At 29.2% G+C, this 17,294-nt stretch overlaps 1 protein-coding gene across 1 annotated transcript; it reads left to right on the top strand.

Moving 5' to 3' along the window:
• The first annotated feature begins 14,293 nt into the window (after window positions 1-14,293).
• LOC115697384 (protein OCTOPUS) lies at window positions 14,294-17,056 on the top strand. The gene has a single exon (XM_030624366.2). It carries the CDS (start codon window positions 14,722-14,724, stop codon window positions 16,855-16,857), a length of 2,136 nt encoding a protein of 711 aa, XP_030480226.1. The 5' UTR covers window positions 14,294-14,721; the 3' UTR covers window positions 16,858-17,056.
• The last annotated feature ends 238 nt before the right edge of the window (window positions 17,057-17,294 follow it).

Here is a 17,294-nt window from a genome sequence, read left to right as displayed (position 1 = left end):
ATTATATTCCACTGTGCTGACAACACCATAATCATGAACAAATACATATGTTCTGGACTTAATAGAATTTATACATTAAATATAATAATGAAATAAATCATATGAACCATGCAACATAAAATATGATTTCTAATCTTTATTAATTAGTAAATATGATTATATTGAAATGAGTTTTATTTAGGGCACAAAATCCAACAAACTCCCACTTGCACTAATGTAAAACAAAAAGTGCATTTCAATTAATCTCAACACCTTGATATCCGTGTCAAGTGTAGTATGTAGTATTCTCTTCGTAATAGGATCTGACAAATTGTACTCAATACAACCTTTCCTCCACCATTACATTTCCTTAATCACAAAATCCTTAATATTGTGAAATTCCTCTCTATGTGTCTACTCCTCTAGGGACACTGGATTCTTTACTTTTTGGCAACTACTTCTGTGTTAGTCAGGAAGTAACACTAGTAGTTAATAAATGTTGGTACAATGCCAAGAATTGTATAGAACTTTCCTTAGACTGAATAATTATCTTTCCTGCAACTTTAACATTCAGTCTCACTGATAGACTTAGAGACTTCAGATAGGTTTTTATACTTCTCCAGAATCACTACTCCACCCCCAGAGTAATCACCATCTTCTCAGTAGATTTTCTAGCACTAAGGCAAGTCTAGATTCCTGATTTGGTGTAGTCTAAGAGCACTAATATTTAAGTCAAATTTAACTTTTTTTATCACTTTTTTGTCGAAAAACTTTTTTCATTATTTTTTTTTTCAGCTGATGGACCAATCTCAGCCTATATAATGTAAAAATGATATATTTTTTTAATTAAATATTACCCATTTATGGGTAATACCCATTAAGAGTGCACCCAATTATATATATATTTAATTTATTGTGAACTCAAAATAACTCAAGAATTTTAACAAAAATTTATTTACTTTAGGCAGAGACTCAAGCTAATAACATGTTATAAAAATATTATGAATAATATAAAATAGAAAAGAAAAATAAGAAGAAGTAAATGTAGATGTAGAAAGAATGCAAAGTGAAGAAGAGAATTTTCTTAGTGATTTATATTAATGGAGTGATCTTCTATTTATACAAATATATGAAAATCATAGATTAAAAACGGAGAGAAATAGAAATTACAATTAATGGTAATTAATAGAAAATATTTAGACATCCATATATATTATTTTATAATTATCCATTATTTATAAGTATTTAAATAAAAGTAATTAGGGATATAGCTCCCAGAAAGAAAAAATATATAAATATAACTTCTTTTGTAAAGAAAAATATTAGTTTCAAAATATTCATTTAGGGTGTGTTTGGAAGCAATTGTATAATTATTATGTAGTGTAATTACTATAAGGTAGTAATTATACCGTATAGTAATTACATTGTATATATTTTAAAATACAATTTGTGTTTAGATGTAAAATGGTAATTACATGTGAATTTCTATTGTCATGTTGGGCAAGACAGATGATAATTATATAGTAAGTTAATATTGTGTAATATTTAATATAATAATTATTATCATTTTGTAAAAAAAATATTTAAAATAAATTTATCTATTAATAATATTTAAAATAAATAAAAATCTTATCATAAAATAAACTCAAATTTTATAACAATTTGTAACAAGAATTTAAAATAATTTTTATACATTAAAATTATCTAATTGTCCTTGTGTTTCATATATTTTGAACTATTCTATTTGTTGTATAATTTTTTATCTTTAGAAGTTTGAGTATTTGTCATTCTTTAATTGATTAAAAATTAATAATAAAACAAATTAAAGTCATTAATCAAATTTTATGCTGAATCATGAATAAATTTATTAAATATCTAATTTAAAAGAGAATTTAAAAATTGATGATAAAAAAAATCATTTATCATGTATTCGTATATTTTTTTTTATTATTATTTACAACAATATAAAAAAAATTACATTAAAAATATATTATGAAGTAGCATTATAGGCAGTACAAAAAATAAAATATGTATATAAGAAAAGAAAATAAAAATAAAATACTAAATCATATTAAATAATTATTAGATTAATTAAATAATTAAAATTATTTTTAGTATATAATTATTCAATATAATTATACCAAATTTTCATTAAAAGTATGAAAATTGGAGAAAATAATTAAAGTCTCTCAATTACTTTTATTACACAATTATTATATAATTACATCATTAAATAAATAAATCAAATTATATAATTACCTTAAATACATTAAATTATATAATTACCTTAAATACATTAAATTATATAATTACCTTTAAATACATCAAATTTACATTCTCGGTATATTTCCAAAGGCATTAATAGGAACAAAGTACCCTATATTCGATCTCCCACACAATATACAACACAATAATTATAAATAATAATCATGATGACCATATCCTACGAACTAGTGACTGAATTTTAGGGGATTATATAATAATAATAATAATAACTAAGCAAATTTACCACAAAAAAAAATAATAATTAAGCAAAATTTGATGTGTATTATTAGTTTGGTGGGATATATGTGATGTGAATAATAGAAGAAGAATAATTTATGGGGATCACCCCGTCAAATGGTGAACTCTCTCTCAACTCAAACCTACCTATAATAATATTAATTACTCAAGTATATATAGTAGTAATTAATTAAGTATATATATGGATATTAAATGTATAAATAGGTAATCTATATTATTAGTGTATAAATAGCTATAATAAATATAAATATAAGCCGGCGTGGGGTTTATATTAATTACTCTCTCTCTCGTGACCTAGCTAGGTAGGAACTAGCGGTGGCAATTACAAACACACACATGCACCAACAAAATCACAACAACCATTTATATTTTCAACATTGCTATTAGTGGTGTTTATTAGTACCATCAAAAAGTGATATTTTATAATTGATTAATAATATTTTATGTATAATTATTAAAATAAGTTATATGAGATAAGATATTTAATTTTATAAATAATAATATTAAATATTTAAAGATATTAGACACCACATGTATCTTTTAGTATTTCTCTTATATTTTGAAGAATGAATTAATGTCACCTATTCATATGGAGAGAATACTAAAAAAACATTAGTACCATTCAAGTTATTATATTATTATGGGTAAATATTATTTTAAATCTTGTGTTTTGTAAAAGTTACTGATAAGACCTTTTATTTTGTTAAATGATAAAATAGATCCTGTATTTTCCAAAATAGTAAAAATAGGACATTGAGCTTAATTTTTGACCATTTTTTTTAATATAACCAACTTGAAGACAATTCTTAACACAAACAGATATAGAAAATGTAAATAGTTTTATCATAACACCTTTCAATCAGATTATTATTAAATTTTATTTTGACAAAAAATCAGTTCAGGATCCTATTTGTACCATTTTGGAAAATACAAGATTCATTTTGTCATTTAACAAAACAGAGGGTCTAATTGGTAATTTTTATAAAATACAGGATCCAAAATTGTATTTATCCTATTATTATTGGTTCAATTAAGTATCAGGTCTCACATAATTTAATTTAATCTTTAATAGAATATCGATAATCACTCATAAAGCGTCACCTTTAAATAATACACTACAAGAAATGTCACTTTTACCAGTACAGTTCGCTACTGCGCTGGTAAAAGTAACTTTTACCAGCTCATTTCGCAAGCTGCACCGGCAAAGAGGTCAAAGTTTTACCAACGTACATTTGTAGTGGCTAAAATTTAACTTTTACTAGCGCATTTACGCGCTGGGAAAATTTATTTTTGCCAGCACTTTTCATTTTATCTTGGCAAAAGTTTTAATATCAACATTAATTTGCCAATTCCCTTTTCCCAACACATCACAAGTAAATTTTATTTTACCAGCGGAATATCAATCTTACTAGTACCTAATAACAATGCTTGAATCTCTCTTATATTTAATTAGCTCATTAAATAAATTTCATCAATTCTAAACACAATCTAGGGACTATACATACACTATAAAAAATTGCTACCTTTAGTGACAACCTTTTAGTCACAACATAGATTTTCTGTGACTAAATGTGACTTTTAATCACAACAAAAAGTTACTTGTGACTAAAATATAGTATTTAGTTATAAGTTATCACTAATTGAATTTTAGTCACACAAATATTGTGACTAAAAATACGTTTAGTCACAACAAATTTTAATTTTTATGACTAATACTTTTAGCCACAGACCTTTTAGTCACAACACAATAATGTAATTATAATTAGTCACAATTTTTTATCTTTAGTTACAAATTTTATTGTGACTAAAAGAGATTTTTTATAGTGATATGTACGTATATATTTGCATGTATGTATGCTTAAACTCGTGAATTATGATCATGTGTGTTTCGTTTTTTAAAAATAAATGAGTAATGATATATATAAGTCTGTTTTTGAGTAATATATATATATATATATGTATATATATATATATATATTGTTAGGAATTTATATGAATGATATGTAATATATATGACTATATGAAGTGCAGAATTAAATAGAATATATATACACTGTGAATAAAGGATCGAAATAGCTCAAGTCATTAATTTTTTGAGCTTCAATCCCACACGAGCTTTCAAAAGAAAAGAGAATTGATTAGTGTGGGTAATTAGGCTTTAAAGCTCTCTTTACTCTCTTTAGATGGATTTATTGTGTTTCACATAATGAGTAGTGAGTTCAAGGACCGAGATCCTATATTTATATAAGTAAGACATTCCATTAAAGTATTTGTCATAATTAATTGTTAGAATATTTTAACAATCAATTACGAAATTAAATTAGGTAATTAACAAATCAATCAATTATAATTAATTGATTATGCATAAGTGTGAATAATATATTTTAATATACACTGCATATATATCCAATAACTATGAGTAATATATTTTAATATACACACTACGTACAGATATATATCCAATTCATATACACTAAACAAAAAAATATATACATGTATATCAAATATATGAAAATTGGATCTTAATAAAAGTGAGAAGGACACTATAGAGAATGATATAGATTATTATTATTCCACCAATTTGATCAAATAGATTTTTGGTAATGAATAAGAATAGAATAAGAAACTTTACTTTTGACCTCTAGAGATTGAAACTTAATAAGTTATAAAATTAAATCTAGTTTTTTCTTTCTTTCTTTCTTTGCAAAATGTTCTAAGCTATTGATCATTGTTTATAAACAAACAATCTCATCACTACTCTTAAAAATACAACCTAAAACTACAATAATGAAAGATTATATACATACAATAGTCACGAATGTCCGTTAAAATTGATGCTGCCAATTTACTCTGACTACCACCATAGTTATCAAAAAACCCTAAATCAAACACCCAAACAAAGAATTAAAATATAGAAATAATGCAATGTAACTTTAAAATACATAAATAAGATTGAGTCCTACCTCAATGCAAGCTATTCAAGACCACCATACCGCTTGCAATCGCGATTTTTCGATCGCACCAAACCCTAAAACCGCCTCATAAAATTTTATTTTTCAATGTGAAAACCTTAAAAAAAATTAGTATGTAGAGGTGTTTATCGGTCGATAAAACTAAAGATTTAGAAAAAAAATGGTAGAAAATCTTGAAAAAAGAGTAGATCACCGAGAAGAATGGTGGTTGTCATACGAATTTTCAAATGAGAAAGAAGGAAAGAAGAGAGAAAAGTGAAGGCGAAGAGACTTTACAATTATTGAAGACCTAAATTTTTAATTATTAAGAAATAACTGAAGACATAAGAATTCAATATTATGGATCTCGGTTGCTTTAGCTAAAAGCGTTAATACCACTATTAAAATTTATCTCTCTTCGATTTTTCAATTTTTTAAATGTTATATTTGTAGAAGTGGCCCACTTTATATATTTTCTCATGAAACAAGTTGTTTTAAAATATGTTTTATATGCTTATGAAATAAATTGTTGTAAATCTATTATTAGAAATTTTAAGAAAACTGGTAAGAGATCTTCAACAACTAATATACATGTTGTAATATGAAATAAAAAGATTATAATTATAATTTCTGACATGCTAAAACATTTGCAGATAAGCTGGCACATTGGGTTTCGGGGTTAGATGAAGTTGCAATCTAAATTAGTGATGACCCCTGTAATTTTAGTGATTTTCTTTCCCTCTAGTGGGCTCGCTTTCCCTAAAAAAAACATTATATATTTATAGTTTCTACTTTTTTTTTTCTTTGAAAAGCATATAGTTTCTACATTCTTAGGTTTGGGCTGTAACTACATAGCTACCTAGGTTTAATGCCTGTATTAATGCTTAGAACATTATTAATGATACAAAGTATATTTTATATGATATATATGCCTAGCCTAATAAAGCTCTCATGTGTCCTATATTCCCCTGTCATATATTTCTTTCTATTTTGTAAATTCATTAACAAAAAATACATTTAAATTGTATAATTATATAAGGAATTATGAAGTAGAGTTCTAAATGATCAGGTGCAGTGAGATACACTAGTAGAGTTGTACTCTACAGTGTGGGGCCCAATCTGCGTGGTCAGGAGGAATGACAAAGATGACGTGTTACATACCTACATGCATGCCAATACGTAATCCGTACGTAGACACGTGCGCACTCATTCCCTAATTATACTACTTAAATTCCAAGAAAAACAAAATATTATCAAAATTTAAGATTAATTTTTTTTAGAAAGAAAATAAAAATAAAATAAAGCTCCAATATGTCTTCTTATAGTTCCTTCTTGTTTAGTCTTATTCATCATAATTAAATTGACATCCAATATGGCAATACCCAAATTATTCATGTCATAATTTATTTCTTTTTTTTTTTTTTGAAATGATTTCTTTTTCTTTTTTCAATTAAGTACGTTTGATGTTAAAAATTAAGAGAAAAGACATTGCTGGCATGGAAATTGATTATTTATAATATTATAAAGAGTAATTTGTAGTATAAATACTTAAGTTTAATTTTTGGCGGTAATAATACTTATATTTCTGGAACTCTGTAAGTACCTGACAGTTAAATGTCAAGTTATTATCCACATATTATTTTCTTATTGGTATATTTAAATTAATTTTATTAAAAAAAATAAAAATTTATGATTTGGACTAATTAGGGATTACTACGTGGCAATTTACTTAATACTTAATAATCAAGTATCTACAGAGTTCTAGAAATATAACTTAAGTATTATTGCCACCAAAAATTAAACTTAAGTATTTATTTACAATCGAGAATTAAACTTAAATATTTATGCCGCAAATTACTCATATCATTCTTTGTATAAATCTAAAATAAACTACCATATATAATAAACCATATATGGTACTAAATAAGTTACACGTACACATAAAGATGATATAATTAACAAAACAACATATATAATATAATTAACAATAAAAATGATGATATGTGCACACATAAATCAAACACAAATATGACACACATCTATATAACAAATTACTTCAACCAATTATTTTTAAGATGGATTTCACTTATCAAAAATAACTTGCGACATAAATCAATTTCATATAGTGTGTATTTTATGCGTGCATTTCATTACTCTAATGATATAATGAGGAAAAGCAAAGATACCTTTTGAAGGAATGGATGAATTGGGTGCCATTTTTGTGTATTTATTATAGGATGATGTGATGCCTTTGTGAGCAGGCAACAACATCACCCTCTTTTACCATATTTATTAAGACAATGCCAACCTATATAAAGCTACTCTAATCTCAATTAATTCACACCAATTTAAGGAATACATGATCTATTTTTAGAACTAAACAATGCCAAAATTAAACATACATATGTATATAAATGAAAATATGATATAATCTTTGAGATGCATGTTTAATCAATTCGTCACATAATACAAGAAATAATTTATGAAATATATAGGAAATTTTTATATTACACCTCTTATATATATATTTTATTTGTTTGAATTCTAAAGAAGTTTTTAATCTTTGTTTTCCATCCTCTATATTTTAGTATTTATGACTACTTTGTAAATTTAAAAAAAAAAATATATATATTTTAAAATATCAAATATAAAGTTTAAATATTTTATTGTACATGTGACTGTTTTTTTTTATGCAGCAACTGTATTTATTTTAAATTTACTTTCAATATTGTAAATTATTAGAATCTTTCTAAACAATTACAAGTAGCCCTAAAAAATTATAACGTAAACAATTATAAAAAAAATGAATTAAAAAACTCTCATAAAAACCAAATAAATAGAGAGTGTCTGAAACAACTTTTTTAAGAGTTTAATATAAGGTTTTCCTGTAATATCCCGATATGCCTAATGATAAATAATTAGGATTTATAATTATATTATAAGTTAATAAGATAATAAGTAGGATTATGATCCTACTAATCTAGTTTAACATAAATTTTAAATTTGCTATAAGTAGATAAATAAGCGTAATTTATAAATTACAGAGATTTAAATGGTATATGTGAATGTAATATGAGTTACTGGTGTAATAAAAATATTTTCAAGTTTAGCAACCTTGAAGACTCGATTGGGGGCCAGAAATGTCGTAACAGGTTTAATTGATAGAATTTGTGAGAATATTGTGATGAGTTAATAATATAAGTGTTGGGATAATTACGAGTATATTAAATTTGGCGTAGTGCTCTGGAAGTAAAATTTCTTAGTGGCTTAGAAATGATAAAATAACTATTAATAATTTTTTTAATTTTTATTAATATTATTATATTATTATTATTTTTAATCTTACTGTCTATATTATTGTTAATATATTATTATATTAATATTATTAATATATTATTATATATAAAAATTCTCAGTATATATATATTTAAACAGAAAATATACGAACTCGCTTCTCCTTTTGATGAAATCCTCGCCCTTCTATATTTATTTTCTTTGATTTTCAATCCAAAATTTAGCGATCTAAGCTCAAGTAGTAACGGAATAGTGAATTCTCAGAGCGAGAAAGCTTAAGGTGTTTTATTTCATTTTGAGTTTAAAAACAATCAATTTCATATAGGAGTTTTGCGAATTAGAATAGTTATAAAGGTTCTGACCTTATAGGATTGTTCTCAGGTAGTTATGGGAGTAGTTCTGATATTTTTTTGCTAAAATTGAGGTGATTTTGGATTAAAAATTGAGTTTAGAACTTTTTATAACTTAAGTCCGAACACTAGTGGCGTTTGCCAATTACAGGCTCGATTTTAGATTTTATTATGTAAGGATGGTAGTATGTATGGTATATATGTGCCATATGAAGTTTGGGGTGGTTTGGACAGGTTCCGATACCGTTTCGCTGAGTGCATAAACTTGGAAAATCACATTTTCGCTCCTGAAAAACTGGTCAATCGGTTATGGCCAACCGGTTTACCGTTTCGGGCAGCCTCGAGAACTCGAGAATCGTGTTTTTGCCATAACTTTTCACTGGTGTGTCCGTTTTAGACGTTCTATATACCGTTTCGAAGCTTGTGACGAGCTCTACCATATGGTATATGTTTTAGAGCCAAAATATAACTTTTGTTTTAGTGTATTTGAACTACAGAATTCGGTAGGAAACTCTAGATTGTCCTTTACAATTGTTATGCAGTGTTTTGGGATAAAAACTTATTAGTTTATTATTGTTATGACATAAGGCCCGAGATCATCGATCGTACTCCAAGTAGGTCAGCCAACACACTTGAATCAGAACTTGAGGTAAGAAAAGTATGTTGTACTGCATAGTACATTGTATCTAATACAAATAGTATTGCAATGAATTGATTAATATTGAGATATAGTTAATATTGTTATATAATGAAAAAATTGATTGGTTGAGTATCGATAATGCAATGATATTATGCATGTGATATATGGGCTCACCTGATTAGGTGATGCAATTTTCCTGGCGACGAGTAAGTACGGGCGTCAGTGATATATGATGAGTACCGAGCATAGGTATGAGCTAACCTGATTAGGTGATGCAATTTTCTTGACGATGTACTAGGCGTAAGTACAGGCGTCAATTATATATGATGAGTATCGAGCGTAGGTACGAGCTCACCTGATTGTGTGATGCGATTAACTTGGCGACGTACTGGGCGTAAGTACGGGCGTCAATGATATATGATGAGTACCGAGCGTAGGTACATGCAATTTTTTTGGCAACGTATTGGGCGTAAGTACGAGCATCAGTGATATATGATGAGTACCGAGCGTAGGTACAAGCTCACCTGATTAGGTGACACAATTTTCCTAGCGACGTATCGGGTGTAGGTACTGGCATCAGTAACATATGATAAGTATCATGCGTAGGTACGGGCTCGTCTGATTAAACAATGCGATATATTAGTGCCAGATTATGGCACGAGCTCATCTGATTATGTGATGCAATTATGTGATATATGGGTGTAGGTTTTTGGCACGGGCTCACCTGATTAGGTGATGCAGTTATGCGATATATGGGTGCCAGGCTATGGCACGAGCTTGCCTGATTAGGCAATGCAATACAGGATTTTCATACTAAAGCATCAACTTGCCTAATTAGGCAATGTGATGTAATGAAGATGGTAACTTTATGAGGTAACATATATATAAATTATATTTTTAAATGAATATGATTTCTATTATTGGTATAATAGTTTTGTATTACCAGGTATCTGTATACTGATGCTTATTCACGGTAGATGCCAGTAGTGATTTAGATTTTTATCTTATGAACAATGTGTGGTGGTTTGATTTTTATTGTGTATAAATGACAATATTCGATAATAAACTATATGATTGTTATTATTATTTTTCTTGCTGAGTCCTTGTGACACACAGGTGCTATGTGGTGGAGGTAAAGGCAAAGAAAAGCTAGATCAACCATGAGGTGACAGTCTTCTCCAGTAATGTACATATTGACCTCACCGGCCTGCGTGCCAAGTTGCTAGAAGTTATTTTGGGCTGGCTATATCTGTCGTGTATTTTGATTTTGTGTTTAAATAGTTGTCGTATATATTTCTTTAACAAAACTTTTTATATCAGGGATCCATGCAACACACTTTTTATGTCGTTATAATGTCCGTTTATAGTATTTTATTTTATTCAAGTTTTTAATAATTAATTATTTGATTAGTATTAAATAGTTTATAAAATCACACGCCTGGCGTCCTTATAGATTAGAGCGTTTAAAATTATTTTAATTAATTTTTTTTTATATAATTATGTGTAAATTAAAAAATAATTAAAATTATATAAAAAAAATACATATAATTTAGTGATTAGCTCGTTAATGGTAAAAAAAATAGTAAAAAAGTAAAGCCTGAGTTCGACCTGTATAAGAAAGCATTTCGTGTCTTACACTATCACTTACACAATGAGACGAAAGTTGATGGGTGGTTGACCGAAGGTTGCATCAAACGAAGGTTTCAATTAGACAAAAATTGCTGGGTGGTTGACCGAAAATTACATCAAACAAAGGTTGCTGGGTGGTTGACCTAAGGTTGCATCAGATGAAGGTTTCAATCCAATAAAGCATGGATCGTGGGTTGTTGTTGAGATTGTAATGCAACAGTTATATCTGTTGCGAGCCAACTAACGTGTAACTTAATTACAACTAAAAATATAAAATGTGAATGTGTATATGTAAAAAATTATTTACAAAAGTATGTTTGTGTAGTTTTAAAATTATAAAAATACATTTTTTTCAACAAAAAGTAAAAAAAAACAATTAAAAAACAACGGGAAATTAATATCACGACAACTATAAATAAATTATAAAATAATTAAAAAAACAACTTAATGACAATTATAATACAACTATAAATAAGCTATAAAACAATCAAAAATTGAGTTTATTATTTTTAGAAGAAGTATTTTTATAAATAAAAAATTTTGAAACATAAAAATAAATTTTTTTCTATGTTTACATATTTTTGTTCAATTATACAAATTTTTCTATATATTATATATATTGAATTCATATGTTATATTTTTTAAAAATTACATTTTATGTCTAATTGGTATGACATTGAAAATAAATCTATATTAAAAGTAATATATATTGTCTGCATTTTAATATCAACTACTAGCTAGATTAATTTTTTTTTCTAATTTTTTTTAAGTTTATGAAATGGAGGTGCCAAAGGCACCATAACTAAGAGCACTCCTAATAACTTCTCTATTTTATCCTTTAAAATACCTCACTAAAACTTCCCTTTTTCTATTTTACCTCACACATATACATTACACGATACATCAACTTTTTTATATTTTTCTCTATATCATTTAAATATTATATCTTCACATATATTTTATTAATAAAAATAAAAAAAAAACAATACACAAATGAATAAAAAGAAGAATAAAAAATTAATTAAAGAAACAAAAAAGAGAAAGAAAAAATATAAAATATGTTTACCTCTTCACTATTCATTGAGCTATATGTAGAGAAGAGTTTCTTGGAGTTTAGAAATATGTATAATAGCTAAGAGTTTAAATCATTTGATGGAGCTCAATTTAAAACTCTTAGCTATTTTATTTTACCTTTTAGCTATTATACCTCATTGTGAGTGCTCTAATAGACCAATTTGATTTGATAAACTTGCTTTAAACAAAAAATAATAAAATTGATTTAGTGTGAAAATATATATTTATTTAACTTATATATATTGTACATGTTTAAAACGCAACACATCACAATCTTTCTTATACCATGTTCAAAAAAACATGTTTATCAACATAATAAGAAAATGCAAAATCAATATTATTAAGAATAATTTTTGGCATAGATATATAAGTTTAATTTTTAGTTATAAGTAAATACTTAAATTTAATTTTTAATGATAATAATACTTAAATTATAATTCTTGAACTTTTGTAAATATCTAGTTGTTAAGTGTTTGCCACGTGACAAATTCTAGTTGGTCTAGGTCATTATTTTCTTTTTTAAAATTTAAATATACTAATAAAAAAATAAGACGTGAATAATGACTTGACATTTAATGCTTAGGTGATTACAGACTTACAGAAATATAACTTAAGTATTATTACTATAAAAAAAAATTAAATATTTATTTACAACTAATAATTAAATTTGATTATTTATACCACAAATTACTCTATTATTAATCCCTCCATATTATTACAAAAGAAAATAATTTAATAGTTAATACACTCTATTTTTTTTTCTTAATCATAATGTAATTAGAAAAAGGTTATTTTAATTATTACACATTTGGCATGTTAGACAATTTTACTATTTGGGTTCAAATTTATTAACAAAAGAATTGTATATATATAGGATCCCTTTAAGATGGCACTATTGATGTTGAGATAATCACATAATAAATCTAGAAATTACATTACATTGATTACAATAATCTTGTAAGGTACATTATGCACATGGATTTTTTTTGGGACAAGTGAGTCTCATATCAATAATATTTATAACTAATTGAAAATTTGAACCTAATTAATTAATTAATTAAATTAATGTTCTCAAATACTAATACCATAGATTTATTATTATTTTTTATATATATGTGTATATACACAAGACAAAAAGAAGAAGCGAAACGACTTCGTTTTTGGATTGTATTAATTATGAGAGGACATGAAAACATTATTTTGTTTTTTTGTTGTTGTTTTGCTATTAATCAACAAAAATCCAAAGTGGAAAACCATAAAAATGATAATGAGGTGTTTGGAAGAAAAGAAAAGAAAAAAAAAATTGAAAAAGAAAGAGAAAGTCCCAAAACAAAAAGAACCCAAAACAGGAAAAAGAAAAAGAAAGAAAGAAAAGAAAAGAGAAAGAAAGAAAGAAAGCGAAATGAGAGAGAGAAAGGCTTTCTCTCTCTAACTCCCATTGTGATGGCGTGATTTACTTTTGCTTTTCTCTCTCTCGACAGGAATCTTTGAAAATCCAAAGCACAAATTAGATTAATAAAAAGAAAAACAAGATTAATAAATTTTATTTTCAAAATAATAACTAATTTTCTTTTTCTTTTTTTCCCAATAAATATTCACTTTTCTTTTCTCATGTTAGCCTAGCCTACTCTGTCTCTTACCCTCTCAATTAAAAACAAATTATATATAGTATTAATAATAAATGATAGGTAAGCAAAAAAAGAATAAATGATAAATTTCCAGCTACAGAAATGATAAGATAAAACTTAAATAAATTTATATATGGTATGGTAGACTGGTAGTGAAAAAAAAAAAGTTTTTTTCTTTTAAAAAAACAATAAATAACTATGACAACCGTGTAATAATTTTCATAATTAAAAAAAAAATGAATTATGATATTTATTTTTATTACAAAAATTCAGTAATAAAGAAAAAAAAAAAAGTTGCGAAACAGGTGATATATGTATGGTAGATAACTTAGTAGAGTGATAGGGCTAAAATTGTCTTTTCACAGAAAGACGGTGAGTGGGCCATACTAGTTCAGTAATTCTTAAAAACTCAAATAAATTAATAATAATAATTAATTAAAATTTGTTGATATGTTTTTGTATCTTATTTTCCTCTTCACTTTCTCACACTTTCTCACTACGGTCCGTTGGAGCCAAACAGTATCTCACACGCAGTCTCTCTCACTCAATCTTTCTTTCTCATTCACTTTCTCTCTCTAAAGTTGTTTTCTTTCTCTCTCATCACTGAACCGGAACATGAGAGTGGGTATTACAGACCACCACCATAACCGGTAATGAATCCGAGCACTGAACAACCACCATTACCACCTCAACCGCCGCAGCCCCACCGTCCTTCCACCTCCTGTGACCGTCATCCGGAGGAGTCCTTCACTGGCTTCTGCCCTTCATGCCTTTGCGAACGACTCGCCGTACTCGATCATTCCTCAGCTACTACTGCTTCGTCTTCTTCTCGAAAACCCCCAACTTCTTCCACTGCCGCCGCTGCACTTAAGGCCATTTTCAAGCCCAGTGCTTCGTCTTCTTCCTCTTCTGCAGCCTTTGTAGCCGCCGCCGGTGGTGGTGCCGGACCTTCTTCGGGGAATCGTAACAGACCCACTTCGTTTTTTCCAGAGTTGAGGCGAACCAAGTCCTTCTCTGCTTCTAAGAACGAGGGATTCTCCGGTGTCTTTGAGCCACAGAGGAAGTCTTGTGACGTTAGGGTTAGGAACACTCTCTGGAATCTTTTCACTCAAGACGACGAGAGGTTCCCTGGTGGTAAGAAAGAGTCGTCGAAACCAGGTACTGGAGCTGTTGAGATTGAGGTTGAGACTAGGAATATTGGAGTAGGAGGGGCTTCGTCGAGTGTTCAAGGTCCTGTGTTTGAGTCCAAGGAGGAAGAGATAGAAGAAGAGGAAGAGGTAGACGAGGAGTGTTTGGTGGAAGAAGAAGAAGGGGAAATTAGGGTTTTCGAAGAAGCCATTGTTGGGGGGAATGTAATTGAAGACAGAGTGGAGGAAATTGTTGAGGAGGAAGAAAAAGAATCAGTTGAGGAAATAGAAGAAGAAGAACCGGAGCAAATACCAGAGCTTGAGTTAAAGCCCATGAAGGACCACATAGATCTCGATGCACAAACCAAAAAGAGGGATTTAAAGGAGATTGCAGGTAGTTTTTGGTCTGCAGCTTCAGTTTTCAGCAAAAAATTACAGAAATGGAGACAGAAGCAGAAGATGAAGAAGCGTCAAAACGGTGGCAGTTCAGCCACATTGCCGGTGGAAAAACCAATCGGAAGACAGTTCAGAGAAACCCAGTCTGAGATCGCCGACTACGGCTTCGGTCGCCGTTCCTGCGATACTGATCCTCGGTTCTCGCTCGATGCCGGTCGAATGTCGTTGGACGCGGGTCGTATGTCGTTTGACGACCCAAGATACTCCTTCGACGAGCCTCGAGCTTCTTGGGATGGTTACTTGATTGGCCGCACATTCCCCAAAATGCCCACCATGGTTTCGGTGGTGGAGGACCCTCTTCCTCCTCCTGTCCACGTTATCAGGTCCGACAACCAAATCCCAGTCGAAGAACCCATCAATGAGGACGAGTCAGTTCCTGGTGGGTCAGCACAGACTCGAGACTATTACTCTGATTCATCCTCTCGTCGGCGGCGAAGTCTCGATCGATCAAACTCGATAAGGAAGACGGCCGCTGCTGTGGTGGCCGAGATGGACGAGATAAAGTCAACTTCTAATTCAAAGGTATCTCCGGCCACCGTTGATTACTTCCCTGGGCCGAAGCTTGGAGTTCCCGATAGAGATTCTAGAGATTCCAACTCTAATTCTTTGAGGGACGACTGCTCCGAAACTTTTGATATGGGGTTCCGGGATTCTGCCTCGGTTATCGGTAATGGGGATAGAAAAGGTCCCAAGAAGTCCCGCCGGTGGAGCAAGGCGTGGAACATTTGGGGGTTTATTCACAGGCGAGGTGGTAACAAAGATGAAGATGAAGACCGGTACAGCAGAGCCAATGGGGTGGAGCGTTCTTACTCAGAATCATGGCCGGAGCTCAGAGGAGACCGAAATGGCGATGTTCGTGGCGGTTTCAATCCGAAGATGCTTAGGAGCAATAGCAGCGTTAGCTGGAGAAACTCTCAGGGCTTTGGCGGAGGAGGATCGTTCGGTAGCATGAGGAAGAGCAACCCCTCCTCCGTGGCCTCTGCCACGGCCGCCGCAACCGCCGAAACTAATGGGAATGGTAGGAAGAAGAAAGATGAAGTTGTTTTGGAGCGAAACCGTAGTGCAAGGTATTCCCCGAACAACATTGATAATGGACTATTAAGGTTTTATTTAACTCCGATGAGGAGTAGTCGGAGGAGTGCTAATGGGAAAAGTAGGTACAATCAAGCACATTCCATAGCCAGAAGTGTACTTCGATTGTACTAAAAGAAGATTTTCCAAAACAAATTATTAGTACTTGAAAATGAATTAAGGTCCATAAGCTGTTCTTTTGGGTTATTAATTTATTATTGTCTTTAATTTTGCTGCTTTTGTTGTGTAAAACTACACATGCCTTTGTATTCTTCTTAATGGTTGGTTGGTTGGTTGGTTGGATTATTGAAAAAAAAAAAAAAAATTCCTAAAATTTGTTTCTTTCTTGTGATTAGCATGGTTATCTTATACTATAATAACAAAAATTTCAGTGTTTTTTTTTCCTTTCTGTTTTGTCTCTAATCGTACTTTTGTTAAATTGGCCTATATATATATTTTTTAAATTTTATTTTCATGTCATTTCAGTCACTACCCAGATAAAAAAGTAACTAGGGAGAGATAAAAATCTGAACTTTATGAGGAAACTTCACACAGAATAGCAGAGTTTATGT

The sequence above is a fragment of the Cannabis sativa genome, chromosome 7, assembly GCF_029168945.1.
Source record: "Cannabis sativa cultivar Pink pepper isolate KNU-18-1 chromosome 7, ASM2916894v1, whole genome shotgun sequence".
In the NCBI taxonomy this organism is placed as follows: Eukaryota; Viridiplantae; Streptophyta; class Magnoliopsida; order Rosales; family Cannabaceae; genus Cannabis; species Cannabis sativa.
Note: the sequence above shows the minus strand (reverse complement) of the source record. Positions and strands in the feature narration are given on the sequence as shown.